This window comes from Bidens hawaiensis, unplaced genomic scaffold (genome assembly GCF_021521415.1).
Source record: "Bidens hawaiensis isolate Kalapana, Puna unplaced genomic scaffold, B.hawaiensis_p1.1 tig00026651_1, whole genome shotgun sequence".
Classification (NCBI taxonomy): Eukaryota; Viridiplantae; Streptophyta; class Magnoliopsida; order Asterales; family Asteraceae; genus Bidens; species Bidens hawaiensis.
This window is the reverse complement of record NW_027494295.1, coordinates 260,774-283,437: the sequence shown is the minus strand read 5'-3', so window position 1 is coordinate 283,437 and position 22,664 is coordinate 260,774. Positions and strand designations below refer to the sequence as shown.

Here is a 22,664-nt window from a genome sequence, read left to right as displayed (position 1 = left end):
TTCCTCACCCATATCGCCCTTGTCACCTATTTTTATAGCCCCACTACACATAGACTTACATATTAATTGAGAAAACAAATCAGGTTACTTAATTCTCTTTTTTATCCTGCAAAACTTTGGGATTCTGTAGTTAGACTTTTCACAATCCAAGCGTGTACTTATTTGTTTATGTTCGAAGTTCCATGTTCCATCCAATAATTTAATTAAATAGGTAGTCTCTGGACTCAAACTATAAATCCACAAGTTTTCAACCTGATTTGGAAATTTTGCTACACCTACATGGCAAAAGAAACCGCATGACAAAAGAATGTTCACCTTACCCAATAAAATCTAGATGTCACAATAGCAAACAATTACATCTATACGTGTCCACTGTCATGTGATGGTGACATCAACCCTAATCCGTCCATCATAATACTCCATGATGAGGTGATACATATCCACACATATTCACTCCCTTACACCTCACTCATACGCGGAACTTATTTTACTCTTTATCTTTACGAGTCAATATTGATTCTTACATCAAATGGTTTTTTTTATAGGAAGAACCCCTTCATATGGCGAGGCTGTAGCCTATGTTTTGCAAGATTAGCTGATGATCATGATCAAGTGTTTTTTTTGACTGGATATTGATTAGAAAAATCCTTCTTGTTGGAGTTAATACTAGCGCTCAAGGTATCAACTGTATATCTTTCTCCACTACTTTTTTTTTATCACTTATCTCCTCCTTTAACAGGAGATCTCTAGTAGTGAGTAGCTTTAATCCAATGCACAAAGACTCAACATCCTTCTCTTGTTCCTAGCATCAAGGTTCTATGTATTTTGATTTCTCTTGTTTAGACCTTTAAACCTGAGATGTTGTAATCTTTTTGGAGACCTCAAAACGGTCGGCTTAGATGCTACATTCTTTTTGGAGAACTCAAACTTTAGCTGCCATGCAGATTGGGGCACATGAAGTAATGTATAAGAAACTAATTTGGACATTGTTTGTAGGATTTATTATGTAGACAAACAAAAGGCATAAGTAAATAGCAAACATGGACATGGACATCAAGATGACTTAAAAGTAGAAAGGGAATTAACTTAATTTCTATCTTGTTTTCAACATCCTTAAAAACCATACAGCTAAAAATATATAAAACAAGTGTTATAAAGATGTCGTCGTTCACATCGGTACGAAATTGTTTCGCATACAAGCCCTGTCCTATAGCATATCTATGATCGATCATGTTAAACACCTTTGCAATGTAACTTTATAAAGAACCACCAAAAAGGCAAACACCTGCAATACACAATATACACATAAGTGTTGACCAACATGATTTTCATATTTTTAAATAATGGCCACATCAATAAATTTGGCTCGGGTGGGATTTTTCGGACCATCCACAGAAAAAAAGATATAAATCATCTATAGTTTAGTAGTCTGCACCTGAAAGATTGATCAAGTTGACTTTTTTGGGTCGACATTTTCTTGATTAGGTTCAGAATTATCCTTTTTCTCCATTACTTGTTGAATGCCTTCTTGATAACCTTGGATGAAGCTCTTTAATGCATCTCGGTAAGCAGAGGCTCGGGTCATGTAAACCCGTTGCAGAGCTGGCCTAAGCGTCTCCATTCCGCCCCTAGCAGCCACCGCTGACATCATCAACCCGTGCACGATAAAGTTATTATCTTTTCATTACATTTCTACAAGTTAAATTAACTGTTTTAATGCATAATTTACCTAAATCCTCCAATGTTGAAGGTTCTGTTTCTCCACTAGAATCTCTTTTAACTCCATCAGCTTCATTTTCTGAATTTTCTTTCTTTTTATATTCATTTGGACGCAACTCGGGACCTATATCTCTTACCCAACTTGCAGCATAAAGTCTGGTTGCTTCCTTTAAAACCTGAAGAATGATTGCATAACAATACAAAGTTACTACCAGTTGTAACCAAATAACTGTCAACCGTCATGGGTCCCACCTACACCCACTTTAACAAAACTAAAGTCTTTGATCTAAGGTTATGCGTAATGGGGCGAGAATTGAGGGCGATGGGGGCTACAACATTTATGAACACCTCGCCCCCACCCCCCCGGCGATAATAGGGGCGATAGGGGGGGGGGTGTTATCTGTTGCCGGCAAACATTTGAAGAATATTATTATTATATTGTGTTGTGTGATATATATATATATATACATGTATATATATATTGGGCTACAACACCACTACACCCCTAAAACAAAAACCCATATTTTGCTGACTGAGCGCCACATGACACAAATCACCCCATTTTGTAGTCCATCCACTACGCATAGCCTAATTCTTCTTTTAAATTATCCAATTTTTAATTTTTAAAACAGAAATTACGCACCCGTTCTTGTTTTCTTTTGAATTATCCAATTAAAGATTTCGAGAGTACCATCAAAATACTTTAAAAACGACGACATTGATGTGATGTAACAGTTAACTAGGAAAAAAGACTTACCAAGTAACGTTCTTTAAAAGTCAGTTTTCTTCGTTTCTTGAAATGAGGCGGGTCGGGCAAAGACGATGGAAATGCAATTTCTTTCAAATCGTATCGAACATAATCACGTACTTTCCTCCACGCTACCTTCACCTTCATTCTGATCCTTGACTACCTCAACAAGATCTGTAAAAGGGCAACAACTGTCGTTGAGGCATTTTATCAAACACCTTGTGAGCAATACAAAGATCCCTACTACCAACTTTAGACTATATGTAATACCCTAAGAATGACATATATAATCCGTTACGTATAGATATAGCAATACCTAACCTTAACTGCCGTTAAATTTATAAAACTGTAATTCGAGATTATAATATTAGGGGAAATAAGGAATTACTTAGGCTAGAGATGGATTACGTTGAAGAGTGTTGATATTTAGAGGTGGGGCTTCATCGGCGAGTTAGCTACGGTGGTGACCGGTGTACACCTCCGATTGAATGGCAGATGACGACGGTGATGTTCAGGTTTATGTCGGGCTTATTTTACCTCAGGTAGTATTTTTTGTATTTAACCACTATAGTTTTGAATTTCACACTTTAGCCCCGGTCAGTTGGTCACACCGGCTTTTATTAACGGCTAACTTACACACTCTCTAAAATCCAAACACACTCATAAATTTACATAAATATCGACACTTAGGACAGAACATTTTTAGTATGCGCCTTGATACTCATTTTGCTAACTTGGAGATGTTTATGATCTTACCGGCTAGTTTTATAAATATCATGGGTTAAATTGTTAATCACAGTTTTGGAAATATATAAACCAAACCGGCCAAGTTGGAATGGTGTTACTGATTTGAAGGATTAACGCTCCAATTTTTGATAGTTTAAACATTTATTTGGTTATTCTAAATGATTAGTTTGCATTAGGATTTTTAAAATGATGATGATGATGGTTATTGTTTATAATACCTATAGAAAAATACATATTTCGAATATGAAAAAAAGTATATACCTATAGATAATGAAGATCAAATATTTGGTTTGTCTACACGACTGTTTCAAAGTTTTAAACCTAAACGAACTGTTGCAACCTTCAATCAAACTCACCAAAACCTAAACTGAAAATGTCAACCGACTTTCTTCGGTGTTTAAAAATTTTAACTACAATAGTTTTGATTCTGTTTTGAAAATGAAAAGTTTTGATTCTGTTTGAAAAAAAAAACTACAATAGCTTACGACGTTGAACAAAACTGGTTTTGGTTTTTATAAAAAAATGACGGTATCGGTTTTAACTAGGTCAACAAGTTTTAAACAAATTGGTTATTTTCAAGAACCGGAACTAGGTATGAATTGATTTCGTGTACGGTCTGGTATTTGGCCAGATTTGCTTGGTTTTTATTGGGTTTCGGGTTGGGTCGGGGTAGAGGTGGAGCCGGTTCCGGGTGATTTTTATGAGGATTATGAGGAACCGAAACCTAGTTCTTACCTGATGAGTTAGATAGAAACCGGTATCGCGTCAGGTACACCTGGATAACCATTTGAGAACCAAAGGACTCTCAACTCAACCCAGCCCATTCAAAGAAGCCGGCCCAACATAAAAACTACTCCCAAAATTACACTTTTACCCTGCCATTTCATATCTCCAAAACCCCCCATCGTCATCCACCACCGCCGTCGCATCACTCAAAATGCTACGCTCCATTCTCCGATACGCCACCTCATCACCGGCAACAAAACAAACACTCACCACCACCACCACAAACTCAACACCTTATTACCACCTCACACCTTCTAGAACCTTCGCCTCAAAGAAACCCAAATCATCCACATCCAAACCCGGCAATAAAAACCAATCCAAATCCAAATCCGACCTCAAATCAAAATCCAAACCGGAAGATATTATTGCCTCATCCTCCGTTGATGACGCAGTGCATGACCTCATCTCTGATGAAAAGAACCGGAGACGGTTACTTGACGAAGATGAGCGTGACGCGTCACTTGACGTCGGACCTAACGGACGTCCGTTATTCACCTCCGCCACGTCATTATCTGAACTTAATCGCAAAGACGCTTGCACTTACATGAAGTTTAGGTATTCCGTTATTATTATTATTATTATTATTATTATTGTTATTACACTTTATTATTATTATTATTATTATTATTATTATTATTATTATTATTGTGCATTTCATTTGGCCTGTAAATAAACCTAGTGTTTTATGAAATGTTCGTGACTGTCCGTTTGTGTTCGTTTATTTAATTATATGAATGGATATGGACACACGATACTTCATTTATGTCCATGATCGTTCGTTTCTGTGCGTTCGTTTATTTTACTTTATTTATGTTTGTTTAAATTGTAATAATGGGGTGTTTGGGATTGCTTATTTTCATCAACTTATGACTTATTAACTTTTTGAAAAGTAACAAGGTGTTTGGGATTGCGTATATTGTGAGAGGAAAAGTTCCATAAGCTACACTTTAGTAACTCATTAACTTATTGAAAAGTTATAAGGTCAAATAAGGAATTTCAAAGTAATTCAAACACCCCCTAAATATCTAAGTAGTTTATTTATATATATAAACATAAAAGCACTACGTAACTAGGTAAATTTACACCACGTATAAAAGTTTTTGGATGAAAACGGGTCAATTTACACTATTGTATGCTTGATTATGTTTGGTCAATTATGTTCATTTGCATTTGTTCATGTTTGTTTTATTATATTTGTTTAAGATTGTTTGAGTTTGTTTACGTTCGTGAACTGTTTTATTAGGTTTTAAATGAGCGAAGATGAACATGCTTGGTTTCTTAATGAATGAACGTGAACGTAAAAAAATGTTCGATTATATGTTCATGTTAGACTGTTAGTGTTCGGTTTAAGATAAGTTAAAGAACACAAACATGCCCCTGTTCGTGTTCGTTCGGTTTGCTTACAAACCTATATATTTCATATTCGAAAATCTGGATTCCATGTTATTAAAATTAATTGACTGGACTGTCAATCGTAACTGACGTCAGATCCAACGGAAGACTGTTATGTACTTGCAGTTTAGGTATTCTGTATGTATTTTGTTCACCGATGCATTTGCAAATTGCAAATACTTATGCATTTTTATTCAAATTTTGTGCATTTACTTAAAATTAAGTGACTGAAGTATTAGACATGACTTGATTGTTGCTTTGTTTTGGTAAACAGTAGGAGCAAACTGGAACAGGTGCTACCTGAGGGATTGCCGGTGGGAATGGTGAAGGAGTTTGACGAATCAATGAGAGATGCATTGCTTGTTCGACACAGTTTCTTGGATCTCCGGGATAATTTCAGGCGCATTGTTGATCCTCCATTGCAGACTAGTAATAGTAAAGGTATGCTTTCTTTATCAGGGATAAAAACTCTGCACATACTATTTTAATAAACAGAAATAGTTACTTGTTTGATAGTTGCTCTTTAGGTTAATTGTGTTGTTACAATAAACAAAAAAGTAATATGAGAAATTGTTTGTGCTACTGTACTTTTAGGTTTGACAGCTCAAAAGCAGATAGTATTAGATGGCCCGGTAAGCTGTGGAAAGAGTATTGCTCTTGCGATGCTGGTTCATTGGGCCCGTGACGAAGGCTGGCTTGTATTTTATGTTCCTGAAGGGCGAAGTTGGACTCACGGTGGACTTTTTTATAAAAACCCCGATATCGATAACGGTTTGTGGGAGACCCCTGTTCAAGCAAAAAACATTTTGCAGGCAAGAATCCATTTATTATTATTATTTATTTTTATATCTCTATGACATGACAATAATAAGAAAATGTGTTTTTTTTTATGTAGGATTTTCTGAAATACAATGAATCATATTTATTGAATCTGCCTTGTAACATACTTGATCCGATCCCACTTGGTGACGGGGCGGGTGTCGGGAGGGCGAAAGATGACTTTATGACGATGCCCGAGGGTTCAACTTTATATGACCTGGTTCAAATCGGGATCACCAACACACATGCTGCAGTTGGTGTGGTGGTTCGTGTGAGGGAGGAGTTGGCTCTTGTTAAAGACATACCTGTTCTTATTGCAATTGACCAAGTGAGTTGACTTTTGAGTAAATATTTCTCTTCATAAAATTTATTTGTCTGTTTGTTACTTTTGACCAATTTGTTTCTTTATGTTAATGGTTGCAAATAGTATAATAGTTGGTTCACGTTTACTGAATTTGAAGAGCCGGTTACTGTTCGTTCTAGTCGTCCAATTCATGCTAGAGAAGTCGCAACGGTTAGTTGGTTAATTTTATTCGGTTTATTAATATAATCTTGGGCTTATTATGGATGTTTTTGTAACTGTTTCCGTGTGTAGGTGAAAGCATTTAGGTCAATGATGCATGCCAATATGATGGTGGGTGCGTTTTCTCATTCAACAGCAGTTGGAAAGTTGAGAAAAGATTTACCCAATGTTCCAACAAATGCGCGTGTTATGTTTCCTCGTTATTCTCTAGATGAAGCTGCTGCTGTTTCACACTATTACCTCAGGTATGTCGCCATGTCAGCACCTACCAGCTTTTTATTAAAAGGGTAAAACGACCAAAGTTTTTAGTTTGAGGGCGAAAGTAAAATTTGTTGTATACCTAAAGGACGAAAACTGTTAGTTTCATGTAGCCCGTTTGGGACTGCGTTTGATCAAAAAACAACTAAAACATTATTGTTTACACGCTATGCTTTACTGTTTGTGACAGGCAAAGATTAATACGTCGTGAAGCGTTTTCAGAAGAGGGATGGAAAAAGTTATATTATCTTTCATATGGAAACGGGTCGGAAATGAGATGGTTACTTCCGTTCATGCGGTGACGGGTTGTATTTGTTACTAAGTTAGCATGATTGAAAGAACATTATACCTAGAATTGAATTTAGTTATTCATCGTTGGCTTTGATCTTGTGTGCCGGTGCAATTGAAGCATCTTTGACTAGAAAATGAAGAAAATAATGCCGCCTTTTAGAAAGGTTAGTTTGAACACGGGTTGCTGAAATCGTTTGTATACTTTACTGAATCTGTATGCTCGTTTTTGGGCTTTCATGTTTTTGGTGGTTTGTATCGAGGTACTAAGACAAGACAGGAGCCGTTTTTTGTTTTGTTGTGTAATTGACAGGGTGTTTTAAGCTGTTCTTTATCAATCAAATGAATCGTTTTGGAGTATCATATGAAGTGATTCTTGTCTTCCTGGTTTATAAGGTTTCTTTTATCGATCGAGTCTTTAGTCTTTTAGTTTTCTTCCTTTATGATCGTGAATCTTTGTTTATGTTTGCTTATTTAAGTTTGTTTATGTTTGTTTACTTTAAATTTGTTAGGTAATAATAAGTGACCCATTATGCTTTAACCAATCAACCCAATTAGTTTTAGTCTTTTAGAACGCCTAAGTAAAATTAATAATGAATTAAAACACACTCATTTTCTTCGTATACTTTTGTTTAAAGTTAAACGAATGAATCGAGAATTAATTATATGGTTATTATAAGTTCAAACAAAGATAAATTCTAGTGACATATTGTGTAACCAAAAGACCCGGACGTACGAATTAAATTGGCGAAGTGCGCAATGAGCTCAAGGTCGGGCCAAGATACTTACGTGCAAACGCAAGGCGTGACTTCCGGACTATCATTAGCACATAGCTTATAACAAAATGGTACCCACAAATTAGCAACATTTGTCAGTAATATTCTACAAGTGGAACTACTTATAACAAACTATGATAGCGACTGGTCTGAAAGGGGGCCACTAATGGTCCGACTCAACTTAAATGGTGTAAATACTCATGCATATCAACTATAATCGAAGTAATCATAATCTATTCACTATATTCTCTTTACTCAGGTCAATCCTCAAAACTGTAGTGACGTAATCTTAATCTCACGTTGGAGGGTGGTTGGAGAAGAGAGTCTCCGACAAGCCTAATTGATGTTCTTTTTTGCACCTTCGTCGCGTTCGGATTGCTCGACCTAGAGCCGATACATTTAGTATCTCATTAGAGTTAATTCTTGAAGCTTCAGCCTATGCAACTAATTGGTTTTTAGCGTAGCGGTACCAAAATATGTAGAAGATATTCTTCCCTTACTAGAGTAGTGGTTGAAGGTTCTAGCATCATGATAAACAAATATGTAAATATATAATTTATTTAATAGCCGTTAAAATAAGTATAGCGTGTAGTAAAAGAAGTTTGACGAAAAAGATTGTGCTCGCCTTTAGAATGTTATCTTTGTTATACGCCGTATAAAGAAATAACGATACGCTCAAGACACATAAACATATATGCAGCTCAGGAGCTCGAGAATATTTAATCCTAAACTTTTTGACCAACAACATACACAAATTAATACTTGCAAGCGACCAACAAAACCAGGTATATTAATTCGATTAACCCGTTATAGAAAAAACATTACCCAAATCAACACATTCACAAGTAAACACATCAAAATCACCTACCTCCACAAACCATAATCCCATAAACGTTTTGTAAACAGAACCCGCCAATATCCAACCAGCTATGGTCTACTCAAACTATGCATGATCAAGATCGTATTTCATATACAATCACACGGAACAGAAACCTTTTCATCGATGACTCTCATCATCAAGTACATCATAATAATCATCGTCGTCATCTTCATCATCATTCATCAGTATATCATCTTCTTCTTCAGACAAATCCGGGTCTCTCAGTCTTTCAGATCCTGAAGATCCACTCTCTTCTTCCTCTGAATGTTCTTCACTGCTTTCACTACCATCTTCATCTTCATCCTCGTCTTCTTCATCCGGATAATCATTCAGAGGATTATCTTCAGCTAAACTCCCAAAGCAAAACAAACAAAACATAAAAACACAGAAATATAAAACATAATACGAACGAGTCATATGTGTAACAAAATCTAACCGTTAGAATCATCAGTTTCATAATCTGAATTATCCGGGCCGTCATAAAAGTCATCATTATCATCAACTTGGACACTATACACAAAACATATGAACGATTTTGTTTAAGACAATGGTATTGTGGTAATTTGACGAAACATAAAGACGAGTGTGAAATCCTTACAATGGAAATGGAGACGAAGTGTCTTCCTCCATCATGATAACGTTGTCATCCTTGACAGCATACAAATCATACACATAGTCATCCTTTGATGCTGCTTAATCATCAAAGTAAAAATAGTTAATACGGTTTTAGACCTTGTAGTTTGACACAAATAACTCTTTTAGTCCATTAGTTTCATTTATGTATCAACTAATGTCCAGCCCACTAACCCTATCGCAATTTTCTGTTAATTTTTTATTAAACTAAATGCCAAAACAATGGACAAAAATTAAAAGACCTTTTTTTATCATGCGATAGTCGATATCAGATTCAACTTCCTCTGCAGCACTTGGAATGAACTCTTGTAATAATGGTAAGAAACTGCGCATTAGTCTCAACTCCTCCTCGTCACTACATCCGCATTGAAAATTTTGTCGGGTCAAAACGAATAATTATTTGTAAAAATGCAAAACTTGTCAGGTCGGGTCAAAATACTATTTTGACCCGTTTACTTTAAATTAGTTTTCTATTTGATTGGTGAATAAGTAAAAGTGTAAAACCGATACTTACTCTTGGTGATGCACCTGACTGGTCTCCCCAATATCCACACGCTCAACATCATAGAGACGACACATGTCATGCAATGCATCATCAGATGCAGCAGTGTCTATCCCCCTCCGGCTTTTCCATATTTGCTTAAAACGAGCATTCTTCGCGAAAAGCTGGTGAGTATAAATTACAGCATTAGTCTTCCAAGTTGACTGTGAGTCTTGTAAAAGTAATAAAGGTTTATACTAAGAAAACAATGCAATATTTTATTTCCAATATACATAGAAAATCAAGGTTCATATAGATTTAGAAGCACTATAAGATTATTTTCTTGAACCAATAAAACCATGAAAAATCAACAATCCAGTGAAGCCATGCTAAAAATGGCAACTGACAAGACGGGTTTATCGTACAGGTTGGGTAATGGATGAATGATCAGAGCTCAGTTCCAGTTAAAATACATAAATACTTACGTGCTGGTCAAAATAGGTTGAAATGGGCCAACCCGTGCAAGACTCTTTTTGTCTGTTTTTTAACTCTTGTACTAATTCATGAACTAAATATGATTGCAAAAACTATAATGCTACAATAACAAATACCAAATCTTTTGAATTAAACGAATAGGAACATTGTTAGCATTTGAATACACATTAGGTGACTTTAGACTCACACAATAAGAAAATTACTATTCAGCAATGACATAATGCAAAAGTAGAAAGCAAAAAAACAAGGGAGAAAAATATAGCTTATAGGAAAAAATAAGACCAAGCCAATTAGCATGTGATAAGTATTCATAGTGAAAGAGAAAAGTGATAGAACGGTGGTGTCGAATGCAAGACTAAAACCAAGAAAAACTAGAAGAAACTGAAACAAGCAAAATGCATTTTAAATTTACCTCTTGTGATTCTTTAGCTTTTACTAGCAGCTGCTTCTGTTTCTGCAAACAAAACCAAAACAAAAAACAAAACCAAATTCAGCATCCAACCTAAATGTTATTTTTTAATCAAATATATTGGCGTGCTTTCAAATTAGCATGATTCTTAACCATCAAAGCATAAAGTGAATGCAGGGTAATGATTCAAAAAGTTTCGCATATGATAAGAGTAAGAAAATGTTTCTCATTAAAAATGCTAATAGAAGGCATAGACTGATAGACATATCATTAAGTAGCAAATTTCTCAGTTAAGCACAGAATGACAATAGAGAGATTCATCTTCAGACAAACTTATTTTGCATTAACCAAACAAAACAATATGTTAAATGCCCACTATAAACACAGTATATGAAGGTATGTAATATAACATAGACCAAAACCTAAGTAGCAAAGATAGAGATCTTACAGTCTTAGTCTTATTACTACGCCTTTGATCCTCAACTTTAGCTTTAGAACTAAGTGCATCAGCAGAATTTGGCTCCTTGAAAAACAGAAAACAATAAGAACTATCAACAAACTGATTATTTTATAGATGCCAAACAAGAATATGGTAATCACACATAGGCCAGTAAGCCAGTAAGATTGAAACAGTTCAATCATCACCTTACTAGCAACAAATGATTGAAGAATATCAACAGCAACATCAGAGCTGCTCACAGTATCCACATGTTGTACAAAAAACTTTTTAGGCTTCAGTTCCTCAGCTGCAAGATGACAAAACGATCCATCATTTCAACAATTCATCATTGTAACTAGAGGTGCACAAATCGGTTCCAAACCTTAAACTGGTTTGGGTTGGGACCAGTTTGGTTCGATCAACAAAAAGTCAAAAACGGTTTGTAATCGTAAGTTGAAACCGTTTTTTATCGGATTTTAACCAGTTAAGGCCAAATTTTGAGCAGTTTTCAGTTCAGCTAAGCGGTTTGGAACCAGTTTCATTGGAGAGAATTACAAAGTATAAACCGGTCCTAAACCTACGGTTTCTATCCGTTCCAAACCAGTTCCTATAATACTGGTTCAGTTTTGGTTCGGGTCGTAGGTTCAGTTCAAGGCTGTCCAAACCGCTTGCTCGAAAAATGACCGTTCAATTTAAGCCAGGATTGTAAACAAGCCAATCGGCTCGGGTCAATTTTAAAACGAGCCAAGCACGAGCAAAGGTAAGCTCGGTTCATTTGGTCGCTTCAAGTTTTCAGGATACTAGAAGTTTGTTTTCATGTACATTATTTCCAACTTAAAACTTCTTTCTTTTCTTATAGAAACTTGCAAGCTATTACACGTTTGTCTAAAACTGCTAATTTATTTTCACGTACATCATATTCAATTTCAAACTATTTTCTTATAGAAACTTTTAAAGGGAAAAAATATTTAAGTAATGCTAATAAACTCACTCGAAGCAGATCAAAAAACGCTCGCTCAATTTTGGCATGGTTTGTAAACGAGCCGCTCAGCTCAGTTCAGTTCAGCTCGTGAACAGAACTAGTTCGGTTTGGTTACCTCTAATTGTAACTACTACACTTTGTTCATAAAAAATCTCGTAAACTAACAAATACGTACCATAACTATCACTAACAATCTACAAAGCAAAAGAGCTAACTTAAATGATAAAAGTATTTAAGTATTATTAGTACAATCAAGTAACATTAATGAATTAGAACTCAAAACACACACACAGCTACCTTTGGAAGGTGTATCATTGATGGATAGCTTATCGAAATCCAGCAACGGGCGTTTGACTGGTCTCTCATTGATTTCAAGCCCTAATTAGATACAAATATAAAAAAAAACTTCAATCGTAGTTTATAAAAGGCGAATAATAATAATAATAATAATAATAATAATAAAGTAGTTACAGAAGGCTTCAAGTGGAGAGTGATAGGTCTTCCGTTTAACCCTAACGATCACTGGTTTGTCTGCCGTCACCGATGAACTCATTGCCGGTATATTCGAAACACGGAGGGAAGAAGGGTTTGGAGAATAATAATAATAATAATAATAATAATAAGGGGGTGTTTGCCTAGCTTTTTAATCAAGCTTCTTTAGCTTTGTTAATCAAATAAAATTGTTTGGTTTAGCTTTTTAAATTTATGCGTATTAGCTTATATCGACTAATGTGAATAAGCTTATTTAAAGATGGTTTTTTAGCTTATTAGAAGATTGTTTTTTTTACTCATTTGCCCCTTAAATGACGGTGGATTATTAAAGCAAGATTTAACAATTTATTAAGATGCATAATCAATAAGTGACAAATTGTAGATAATTAATAAGCAAATGATAGATTTTCAGAAAAGAGACAAGTTGGTGGAGATTTAACATTCAGCCATAACGTCGTTCAACCAAACATTGGTCAAGATTTAACAGTACATTTTTTATCCCTATTTAATAAGTCGGTGGATTAATATTAATACACAAAGACTTTAATGCCTACATATTGTGTAGAACCAACTTGTGGAGATTTATCAAAGCAACATGTTCATTTTTTATATATATTAAATACGTTTGTTGATGGAAGATCAACTATATTAAATATCCATCTACATTTTTTTCCCTATTTAATAAGTTGGTGGATTAATATTAATACACAAAGGCTTCTCTTGAAACTTACAGAACCAACTTGATATTTTTTGAAGCAAATCAGCCATTCTTGTGAAACTTGCAGTACATTGAAGCAAATATGTATTCATTTTCTCGTCAAAAATGCAAAGGTATTAGTGGAGAGCTATTCTCAAGCCATATGAAGAAAAGATCAACTCTTATCATCAATCTAACGTTTCTCAAACCATAATTAACTCTTATCTTAAAATATCATATTTATCAAACACAAATCTACCATTTATCAAGCATTCAAAAAATTTGCTTGAAGTGGAGTACACGAACCTGTTTTCTTATATGAGGTAACTATGTTTATATGAAAAATTCAAATGTTACTCCAAATAAATCATGTTATAAAATATATTTTCATATTATTAGGTTTGTGATTATTAAAACAAGGATAATTGAAATAACTATCGCATCCCTTCCCCGTCCACTTCAAAAATGTTGTGATGAAGATATCTCATTTGTTCTTCAACTCTCTTTCCCCTCTTGGAAACTGGCTAACGATGAGGGGAAAAGAAAAGATGATAGCAAGATTGTGGATGAGATAAAATCTGAACTTTTCTTTAGATAGTCTTGCTCTTAAAAGAGACCGGAGTTTATTGGACTTAATGGGAAGAATTTGATGTACTAAGCATGTATAAGATGGTGTTTGTGGTTTCTTTGTTTGTATGTTGTTTGCTGGCTAGTCACTTGCTAGTTTTTTTTAATGAAATGTCGTCTTTAAGAAAAATCTCTTAGATTAGAGTAATTTTAACTTTTAGGATTATAAGACCATGAGTAGTGGTGAGTGACTGAGGGGGAAAACACCATCTACCTTTCTCTTCATTGGCTGGACCGTCGGTTGAACAAAGTTAAACCCCATCTTGACGGTTTGCATAAAACGCCCAAGTCACTTTTTCCCCCAAATGAGAAAGAGATCTTATAATTATAAGTTTTTATGTTCATATAGATATACATTGGATGTTACGTTTTAACTTCTCGTGAAGACTAGATTTTGATTTCTTACGTCTCTGTCCTAATTAATAATGTCTTTTTTTTTAACTTTGGTAAATATAATGATTACACCATAAGTCAAATTCTTTAACTTCTTATAAAACCTTCTTTGAGAAGCATATAATATGTTATATAAAATAAATAGTTTTATAAAATCATTTATTTAACTTGTGTAATACACAAGATGTTAACCTAGTATACAATATACACAAATACATTTATCAGACAGACAGACTGAGCATAAAAATAGTTGTCCATTCAATTGGCAGCTAAATATTCCAATATATATGATACATGGAAGTTAAGTGACACACAATGAATATAGACAAACTCACGATGCATGTGAAAGGCCATCATATGCAATGTGATTGTCGGGTAAATATTGTTTGGTTGAAGATTAGACAAGACGCGAAGCCACGCGAAACAACCTGTTTTGACCCGTTAGCTGACCTGACCCGCCTGTTTTTCCGGGCTTAATTTAAGGTCTGTTAATGTACCTAATATTTGCGATTGTCCTTTCCATGCAATCCAAGCATTTTTAACTTGATCCATTTGAGAATCTGGAATCCTTGTGTTTCTATCTAATAACTCAACCCATTCCTTCCATGGAGGTCTAGAAGGATTTAAAAACTCAGAAACTTGAGGCAACATAATTGTTTTATAAAAGTCTTCAACTTCTTTCAGTATTTCTTCTGATTCAACCAGAGTCACCATTTCGGGCCTCGAATCAAGACGTGTTCTCATGGCAAAATTGTTTGATCTTAAAAATAGTACTTCAGATGGAGCGATAGGTACCACAATACGCGTGAATTTGTTTAGTGAGAGTGTGATTATGTCTCTCCGAAGCAGGCCCCGCTTTATTGCCACTGCGGTCCCCACCATTTTGCGGATCTGACCAAGTTGCAATATCAAGTGCATTTGTGAGCTAAAGAAATCTCTATCTCCATAAAACGTGTTTTAACAGATAATATCTAAACCACACGGATGGTGTAAACGATCTGAGCCGAGCCCGAGCTTGGCATGTTTCGAGCTTTTAATCTAAAGCTCCAGCTTGGACCATGAGTTGTTTTTTCAAGCTTGAGTTTAGCTCGTTTTTTTATTTCTTATATAACTTATTATATACATTTTTAATTACTTTCATATATTTTATATACTTCGTAGTTATAAATTTTATATATTACATAGTATATGTCACTTAGTTATTTTCATCATAGTTTTAAATAATAGACTATATAAACTAAATAAAGAATATAATAAATAATAGGCTCGTTTAGGCTTGTCAGCCATCTCGAGATCAATAAGTAAAGCTCGGGCTTAGGCTCGTTTATTAAACAAGCTTATTTTAAGGCACCCACTCGGGCTCGTCTAAGCTCGGCTTGGTTCGAGGTTTTAACGAGTCAATCTCGAGTGGCTCACAAGCTGGCTTGGCTCGTTTACACCCTAGTTACTTGACCCGACCAGACTTGACCCACCCATTTTGTCTCCACTAACTCTGCAGTTAAGTTTAGAATTAAGTTAACTTACTTGATGCAGCATGAATGACTCCCCACAAATGGAAATCTCAACATAACTTGCTCCAAACACTTTTTCCATTTTTCCACATGAACACTGAAATATTCTTCTGAAATGTGAAGCACTTATTCTATCTTTTTCATCAGGTTCATGCAGCCATTTAGCAAGAACAGGTGCAACCACCAAACCATTATTATTCCCATTTGCATCAGATTCATTAACAACTTCTTTATCTGAATTAATGTTCATTAATAGTTCTTCATCAACAGAACTTGAAACAATTTCATCAGATTCATCGCATCCTATTTCCGACAATTCTTCCTCGTCACTTTTCTCAAGTATTGTTTCATTTGACCATTTTAATTTTGCTCGTCTATTGGCCATGCGCCCACTGTCAGGAGGCTGTTTTGCAGAATATTTTTTTCTGTAGTTTTTTCGAACTGTATAATTATGGAAAGGATGTTTTCCCTGAAATAACCCATTCGTAAAATATTAATCTTTTCTCAACTCGTTCAACCTTCTAACAAAATATTAAAAAACAAAACACTAACAATCCGGGCTAGTAATGCACTAACAGGTTCCACAACAAAACAACCATATATAACAATACTCAACTATTATTATTATTATTTTTTTCTAAAATACTTCATATTACCCCATGCCCCATACCCCCTATCCCCACCATATCCCAACCCATACCCAATGACTGAACAATATATGAAAAGTATACCTCAAAAGAATTTAGTATATTATTGAAGTCTGATAAGTGATGTTCAATTTCAGCTTCACTAAGATTACTAGTGATCCCAATAACTTCAACTGGAAGGAGGTAACTATATTTCCGGATGTTACATTCCCTTCTAGCATCAAAACTCCTGAAATTATAGTGATTAGAAAAATTAACGAGGCGACATAACATATTTATATTTCTGGATATTTGTACAATGCTATTAGCAACGACAAATAAGTGTAAAAAAGGTTTATAGCAACTCTGTGATTACCATCTTGGTTCCAATAACTTATTTTGATGCAACAAATAAAAGGCAAGGATAACGTCAAAATCACATTGAACATGCTGTATGACTGGATGTAAAGATATGGGATTCGGTGGATTGGGTCACAATTTGCATGGGGGTTCGCTGAGATCGATTATTTGGTTGTGTACTTGTGCCCCCCCCCCCCTCCCAAAAAAAAAAACAAACACTTTTTTGTCCCTTTATTAAAGCTTTTATAAATACTCGTTGTGTTGGTTACAGTTATAGAAACAATATTGTAACCATAATATATTGAAATCAAAGAAGAAACGGTTCTGGAGGTTGTATGCATTAATACTTTAAAATATGGACGTCTTTCAACCTGCTTGACCTATTTGCCCCGTTCCCTTTACACTATTTATATTCAACCCGATAAAGGTACAAAATATATTTTCCCAAATCAGCATGTTTATAAGCAAATGAGTCGAAATTGGCCCAGGTAAGGATGCCATATTTCTCACCTTTGTGAAGGTAGTATACTGAAAACTCTAATACTTTTAGGAAGATATGTATTGACAAGATTTGCAAGTTCGACCCCATTGGGGTCACCAACCCATGCGCTTTCAGGGATTTCCATTTTAAGCGATATCATGGTTGATAAAGAATGAACCTGGAATAACAAGAAATAAATAGTAATGTAAACATCTCACAAAAAAACAATATGAATAATTGCTATATCTTTACTTAAACTTACTCCTTTATCGGTTCTGCTACTTCTTGCCCATGCTATCTTGTTCAAATCCCCAAAGTTACTGTCACGAATTCCGCCTGCTTTGTAAATGGCTGTTTCCAGCTCTTTCTCTATAGCTATATCACATAAACGGTATTATTTTAACAACAAAGACGCATGTCGAAACCAATAAAAGAACACCACATTAGCGGAGCCGGGTAAATAGGTCGGAATTTAGCTGGCACACTAAGCTCTTAAAAGTACAATGGGGGCGGTGGCGAAGCTTGGACGAAGATACCGGGGGGGGGACTCAAAATGTATTAAAAAAAATTCACAAACGAGGAGGGCCGGGCTCAAATTTTCGATCGAAAACGGCTAAATTTACACTACGTATAAAAAATTCCGGGCGAAAATGTGTAAATTTATACTACTACGCAAAAAAACAGAGGGGGCCGGGCCACCCCGGGCCCTAAGTTTACTTCGCCCATGAATGGGGGTCCACAAAACAAATCAATCAAAGGTGTATAGAACCCGCATCTATGCTTTACACGTGTATAAATTCCAGTCTTCTTAGCCGGCTTTGTTTACGTGTTGTTTTTTAAATGGTTGCTTTTGATATATTTATTTTTAAAGGGTTTATTCTAAGCAGGCAAATTCATCAATTGTAAAGAGAAACATAGTATCAATAATATGAAAATTAATAAAATTACAATTGGTTATCAGTCACTTAATTAACCAAACTCCATACTTACATAAAACAGGTTGAAAATGGTATACCAATTCCCAATTACTATACAGTTATATACTTATATTAACTATAAACTATCTCACACCACCACCATTACCACCACCGCCACCACAGATCGCCGCCAGAATAACTGAAAACCGACAAACAGAACACACAAAATGTGTCCCTTCATTAACATCAGAAACATGTGATGGTGATGCAGCCGGTGGCAAAACCCTCCCATTAGAAAACAACACCCGCCCACCATTCCGATACCGATGACGACTAAACTCCACATCCATCAATGCATCACTAAACAGCGTCTCCGCCCCGAACCGACGTTCGAATTCCAGAAACTCACCAAGCGAAGACGGCTTTAAATCGTCACCACCACACAACCACCACCAGCTCTTCCTCCTCCTTCTACTCCTCTTCCGACCAGGTCCCACCACAGTGTCAATATTATTATTAATATTATTATTATTATTGTTATTAATAATATTATTATTGTTACTCCATCTTCGTGCTATAATATTTCTGTTATTCTGGATGGTTGATCTATCTCGCTGACGTGGAGGGGTTGTGAATGTTAAAGTGGGAAACGACGTCGTTACGCCCATTAAAGCGGCTAAGCTAATACTACGGTCGTGAAAGAACGAACCGGTTGACTCGGTGTCGACATCGGAAGATGAAACTGAAGAAATCGTCGGTGATGAGAATGGCGGGTGTGACATCATCATCTTATTTCGTGTTATATAGATTAAGGTTTCTTTCCCTTCTCACACACTATTGCATAATAGTGTAGTATGTGTATGTATATGTATATGTATATGTATATGTATGTGTGTATATTTATCGTTGAAATATTTGGAAGGATGTGTAACCACTACTTTTTTTATTTGATAACTGCCAAGTGGCAAATGATTTGAAACTTTTGCTTCATGGTTTTTAAGCTTAGGTTCGAGTCAAAACCGGTTCAGTTTGGTCAATAAAATTTAAAAATGGTTTATGATCGGTTTCGATTCGGGTTGAAACCGATTTCTTGACAAGGTTACCATCGATTTTGGTTGAGAAAATTACAAACCGGTTCCAAACCTACGGTTTCAATCGGTTCCCGGCCGGTTTCTACATAATCGGTTTCAAACCGATTTGGTTTCGGTTTGATTTTCAGATCAGTTCGGTTGATCGGTTTATTTGCCCACAGGTATCCAAAGTCTAAAACCATGAGCTACCAACTTCTTTTTTAGATATTAAATTAACTATAAGTAAATTGTAACCGTTTATATTGTTTATTGCTATATTTGGAAGGAAAAATAACGTTACATTATAATAGCATCCAAAATTCCAAATGACTGAGTCAGGTTGCACTGAAGTGCCCAAGTTTTTCTTCTTACAAATAATAAACTTATTAAAAAAAAGTATATGTAATTTGATTAAATTAACGGCTTTAGAAAAAATCAAATTTGGAAAACCATGTATAATATAGAACTAACACATGTATTGATTTTAAATGTGACACGTGAGACATTTTTTAGTTTTTTTAATTGCCCTTGTTAACTTTTGCTCTCTTTGCACACGTACGTACAAATTTTTATGTAATTCTTGTAATCTTCTATATGTAAAATTAGTCATTTTTTAAATGCGTCCGGATTAGGTTAAATTTAAAAATTGAATAAAATTGCTCATTGATATTATAGTTGTGAAACTTTATATGCGATAAACTTTTTTATTTAAGTATTTAATTTAATAAATAAGTATAAAAGTGGCTGTTCCTATCCAAAAATGAATATGACATCTAAAAAATGGGTATGAGCACCAATAATCCAAATATCATTTTCTATCCCACACCTTTTTCTACGTCCAGAAGTCTAAAAGCTAGAGCCACTAACAAATTTTATCCCCATTTTGTTATGCCTTTTGTTATTTTATTTGTACTTTGGAATATATAATACTCAAAAGGTATGAATGATTAGATCGTAATTACCTTTTGTGATTATTCCTTTCTATGACATTTTAACCACTCAATTTCATATTAGTTTTATTTTTTTATTTTGACCTGTTTATTGAAAAGGTAAAAATGTTATCAAATGACAACCAAATTTCATAAATACTCTATTGATGTAATCTGTAAAATTTGATAATATTTTTCCTATTAAATAGGACTTTAAAAAAATATTTTTATAAATATGGCGTAAATAAAACCATTAAAGAACTTTATAGTTCAACAAGCATTTTTTTTATATAAGAAATGTCACTTCCAATAGGTCATGTTTATATATAAAGATGTCACACCGTCCACAAATTAGGTCTGTGAACTTTTGAATCATGTACCAAGTAAAATAAAGGTGATAAAAAAATGGGTTAACTTATTACTTAAAATAGACATGTTCACAAGTTGCCCCTATGAATATAATTATATAAACGTGACACTAACCGAAAAATCATATCAAGCGTGGGAAACTCAAACACGACATGCGTGATTAACCGTGTGAATTCACGGACTTACAATGACAGGATACATTCAACCAAAACCGGTACACACTTTTTTTACTTTTCTCAGTTTATGGTTTACAACTTTACATATTAATATTTAAAAATTATAAGTATCCAAACAATTACAATTATCTTAGTTATTTAACTTTTAATTTTTGATCTAAAATACGTAGTGATGCACGACAAGTTGCAACGAGACCCCAAGACCAACCCATTTAATTAAATGTACACACGGCTTCTGATATCTGACCCGAAATTGACCACTAACCGCTTAGACTAAACGATTTTTGTCGTGTGTTTTTATGGCTACCAAAAGATATAAGGTACTTTAGCATCACGCTAAACGTATGATGTACAAAACTATAATTTTATCAATAACATAGAACTGTGGGAAAGAAACTTACTGGATATGGAGTCATCTTTCTGCATCTGTAAACCTGAAATCAAAATCTAAAGTAGATGTAATATACAAAACCTGAATTCATACCAAAATACGCACAAACGCGATTAAAAAACCGATCAATTCAGTCAATTCAATTTGAATAAAGTAGGGGGTGCAGAGTCAAACAAGCCAAGCTGTTCACGAACTACTTAAGCTCGGCTCAAATTGAGTCAAGCTTAAACGAGCCTGAAAGCAAGCTCAAGCCTAAAGATAAGCTTATTTAATAAATGAGCTTGAACCCAAACTTCCCCGAGCTCAAACCAGCTCACGAACCTAAGCCTAATATTTGTATAACTTTCTTTAATATATATATATATTTATTTAACCGACAATTTTATTAAATATAAAACCATGATAAAATTAACTAAAGAATATATATTAAACTATTTGTTATACATACATATAGTATTATAACTAAAAATATATATAAAGAAATAATTAATTAATAGAGATTAGTTAAGCTTGAGCTGAAAACAATTAGCCAAGCTCGAGTTTTGGAAATAAAGCTCGAAATGAACTTGAGCAGTTCGAGTTCAGTTCGAGTTCTCTGGAAGTTAAACAAATCAAGCTCGAGAGCACGATGTATCGGAATTCGGAGCGTACCTCTGTAATCGGTGCCGACGTATCCGACGCGCATCACTACCTTCTTCTTCCGGTAAGGCTCCCATTTATTCAGAGTGGTGTTTTCAACGGATTCGCTCTGCGTTTGAGGAGGTAGGGTTTCGAGAGCGGTGGCGGTTTGAGGAATTGAGGAGAAACTGAGGAATCCGATTGATTTGGATTGAATATTAGGGATTGAAAACAAGAGTTTGGAGGAGATGTGTGTGTGAATAAGCGGAGAGAATGCAAATCGGAAAGAAGATGTCGCCATGGAAGACGATGATTGAAGGTTGCTGCGAGTGGATGAAGGCGTACGGTGGTGATACGGTGAAGGGGATTAATTGAAATGGTGTACAGTTATGGTCCCTTTGGTTTTGTGAAATGGTGTTTATGGTCCGCGTGGTTTAACGATTTTAACTGCATTAGGTTTTCGGGTTCGTGTTTTTTAATCCTACGGGAACTGAATTACTAAGTTAGTTAACACAAGGTTACGGAAAATATATGAGATAAGAAAACATATTATTTTCGATACGAGTTCGTTTGTGTAAAATGCATATCATAATGTAAATAAAATAAAGCCAATTGCACGGTACATGTACGTG

At 35.0% G+C, this 22,664-nt stretch overlaps 4 protein-coding genes across 6 annotated transcripts; 1 reads left to right on the top strand and 3 right to left on the bottom strand.

Moving 5' to 3' along the window:
• Positions 1–1,102: 1,102 nt before the first annotated feature.
• On the bottom strand, positions 1,103–2,626 carry LOC143573843 (uncharacterized). 2 transcript variants are annotated; one of them, XM_077058627.1, is made up of 4 exons: positions 2,477–2,626; positions 1,730–1,895; positions 1,436–1,641; positions 1,103–1,285 (listed from the first exon to the last, which is right to left on the bottom strand). In XM_077058627.1, exons 1-3 carry the CDS (start codon positions 2,612–2,614, stop codon positions 1,448–1,450), a joined length of 498 nt encoding a protein of 165 aa, XP_076914742.1. In that variant the 5' UTR covers positions 2,615–2,626; the 3' UTR covers positions 1,103–1,285; positions 1,436–1,447. The 2 variants fall into 2 exon arrangements, with proteins under 2 accessions (XP_076914742.1, XP_076914741.1); XM_077058626.1 differs by lacking the exon at positions 1,103–1,285 and having other exon boundaries at positions 1,361–1,641.
• A 1,438-nt stretch (positions 2,627–4,064) lies between these two features.
• Positions 4,065–7,680, top strand: LOC143573830 (uncharacterized). The gene is made up of 7 exons (XM_077058616.1): positions 4,065–4,555; positions 5,667–5,833; positions 5,987–6,204; positions 6,288–6,539; positions 6,639–6,725; positions 6,807–6,979; positions 7,183–7,680. The coding sequence occupies exons 1-7, from the start codon at positions 4,152–4,154 to the stop codon at positions 7,292–7,294; spliced, it is 1,413 nt and encodes a 470-aa protein (XP_076914731.1). The 5' UTR covers positions 4,065–4,151; the 3' UTR covers positions 7,295–7,680.
• Positions 7,681–8,817: 1,137 nt separating this feature from the next.
• On the bottom strand, positions 8,818–12,968 carry LOC143573842 (RNA-directed DNA methylation 4-like). The gene is made up of 10 exons (XM_077058625.1): positions 12,847–12,968; positions 12,673–12,753; positions 11,600–11,700; positions 11,403–11,477; positions 10,958–10,999; positions 10,084–10,235; positions 9,812–9,924; positions 9,535–9,625; positions 9,373–9,446; positions 8,818–9,283 (listed from the first exon to the last, which is right to left on the bottom strand). Exons 1-10 carry the CDS (start codon positions 12,926–12,928, stop codon positions 9,054–9,056), a joined length of 1,041 nt encoding a protein of 346 aa, XP_076914740.1. The 5' UTR covers positions 12,929–12,968; the 3' UTR covers positions 8,818–9,053.
• A 2,043-nt stretch (positions 12,969–15,011) lies between these two features.
• Positions 15,012–22,393, bottom strand: LOC143573828 (putative tRNA pseudouridine synthase). Of its 2 annotated transcripts, none has more exons than XM_077058614.1 (7): positions 22,066–22,393; positions 21,425–21,457; positions 17,825–17,937; positions 17,592–17,740; positions 16,827–16,971; positions 16,109–16,564; positions 15,012–15,475 (listed from the first exon to the last, which is right to left on the bottom strand). In XM_077058614.1, exons 1-7 carry the CDS (start codon positions 22,331–22,333, stop codon positions 15,026–15,028), a joined length of 1,614 nt encoding a protein of 537 aa, XP_076914729.1. In that variant the 5' UTR covers positions 22,334–22,393; the 3' UTR covers positions 15,012–15,025. The 2 variants fall into 2 exon arrangements, with proteins under 2 accessions (XP_076914729.1, XP_076914730.1); XM_077058615.1 differs by having other exon boundaries at positions 21,425–21,470; positions 22,066–22,192.
• Positions 22,394–22,664: the final 271 nt, after the last annotated feature.

Bases quoted from the DNA above. Each gene is read 5' to 3' on its own strand.
- LOC143573843 (XM_077058627.1), bottom strand. From the start codon at position 2,614: ATGAAGGTGAAGGTAGCGTGGAGGAAAGTACGTGATTATGTTCGATAC. The intron at 1,896-2,476 runs GTAAGTCTTTTT...ATCATTCTTCAG, and splicing joins CTTTTAAAGAACGTTACTTG to GTTTTAAAGGAAGCAACCAG. The intron at 1,642-1,729 runs GTAAATTATGCA...TGATGATGTCAG, and splicing joins TTCAACATTGGAGGATTTAG to CGGTGGCTGCTAGGGGCGGA.
- LOC143573830 (XM_077058616.1), top strand. From the start codon at position 4,152: ATGCTACGCTCCATTCTCCGATACGCCACCTCATCACCGGCAACAAAA. The intron at 4,556-5,666 runs GTATTCCGTTAT...TTTGGTAAACAG, and splicing joins TGCACTTACATGAAGTTTAG to TAGGAGCAAACTGGAACAGG. The intron at 5,834-5,986 runs GTATGCTTTCTT...CTGTACTTTTAG, and splicing joins GCAGACTAGTAATAGTAAAG to GTTTGACAGCTCAAAAGCAG.
- LOC143573842 (XM_077058625.1), bottom strand. From the start codon at position 12,928: ATGAGTTCATCGGTGACGGCAGACAAACCAGTGATCGTTAGGGTTAAA. The intron at 11,000-11,402 runs GTAAGATCTCTA...TTTTGTTTGCAG, and splicing joins GTAGTAATAAGACTAAGACT to AAACAGAAGCAGCTGCTAGT. The intron at 9,284-9,372 runs GTTAGATTTTGT...TTGGGAGTTTAG, and splicing joins TGAAACTGATGATTCTAACG to CTGAAGATAATCCTCTGAAT.
- LOC143573828 (XM_077058614.1), bottom strand. From the start codon at position 22,333: ATGGCGACATCTTCTTTCCGATTTGCATTCTCTCCGCTTATTCACACA. The intron at 17,938-21,424 runs GTAAGTTTCTTT...TATGTGATATAG, and splicing joins GAAAGATGACTCCATATCCA to CTATAGAGAAAGAGCTGGAA. The intron at 16,565-16,826 runs GTATACTTTTCA...GGGTTATTTCAG, and splicing joins ATATACTAAATTCTTTTGAG to GGAAAACATCCTTTCCATAA.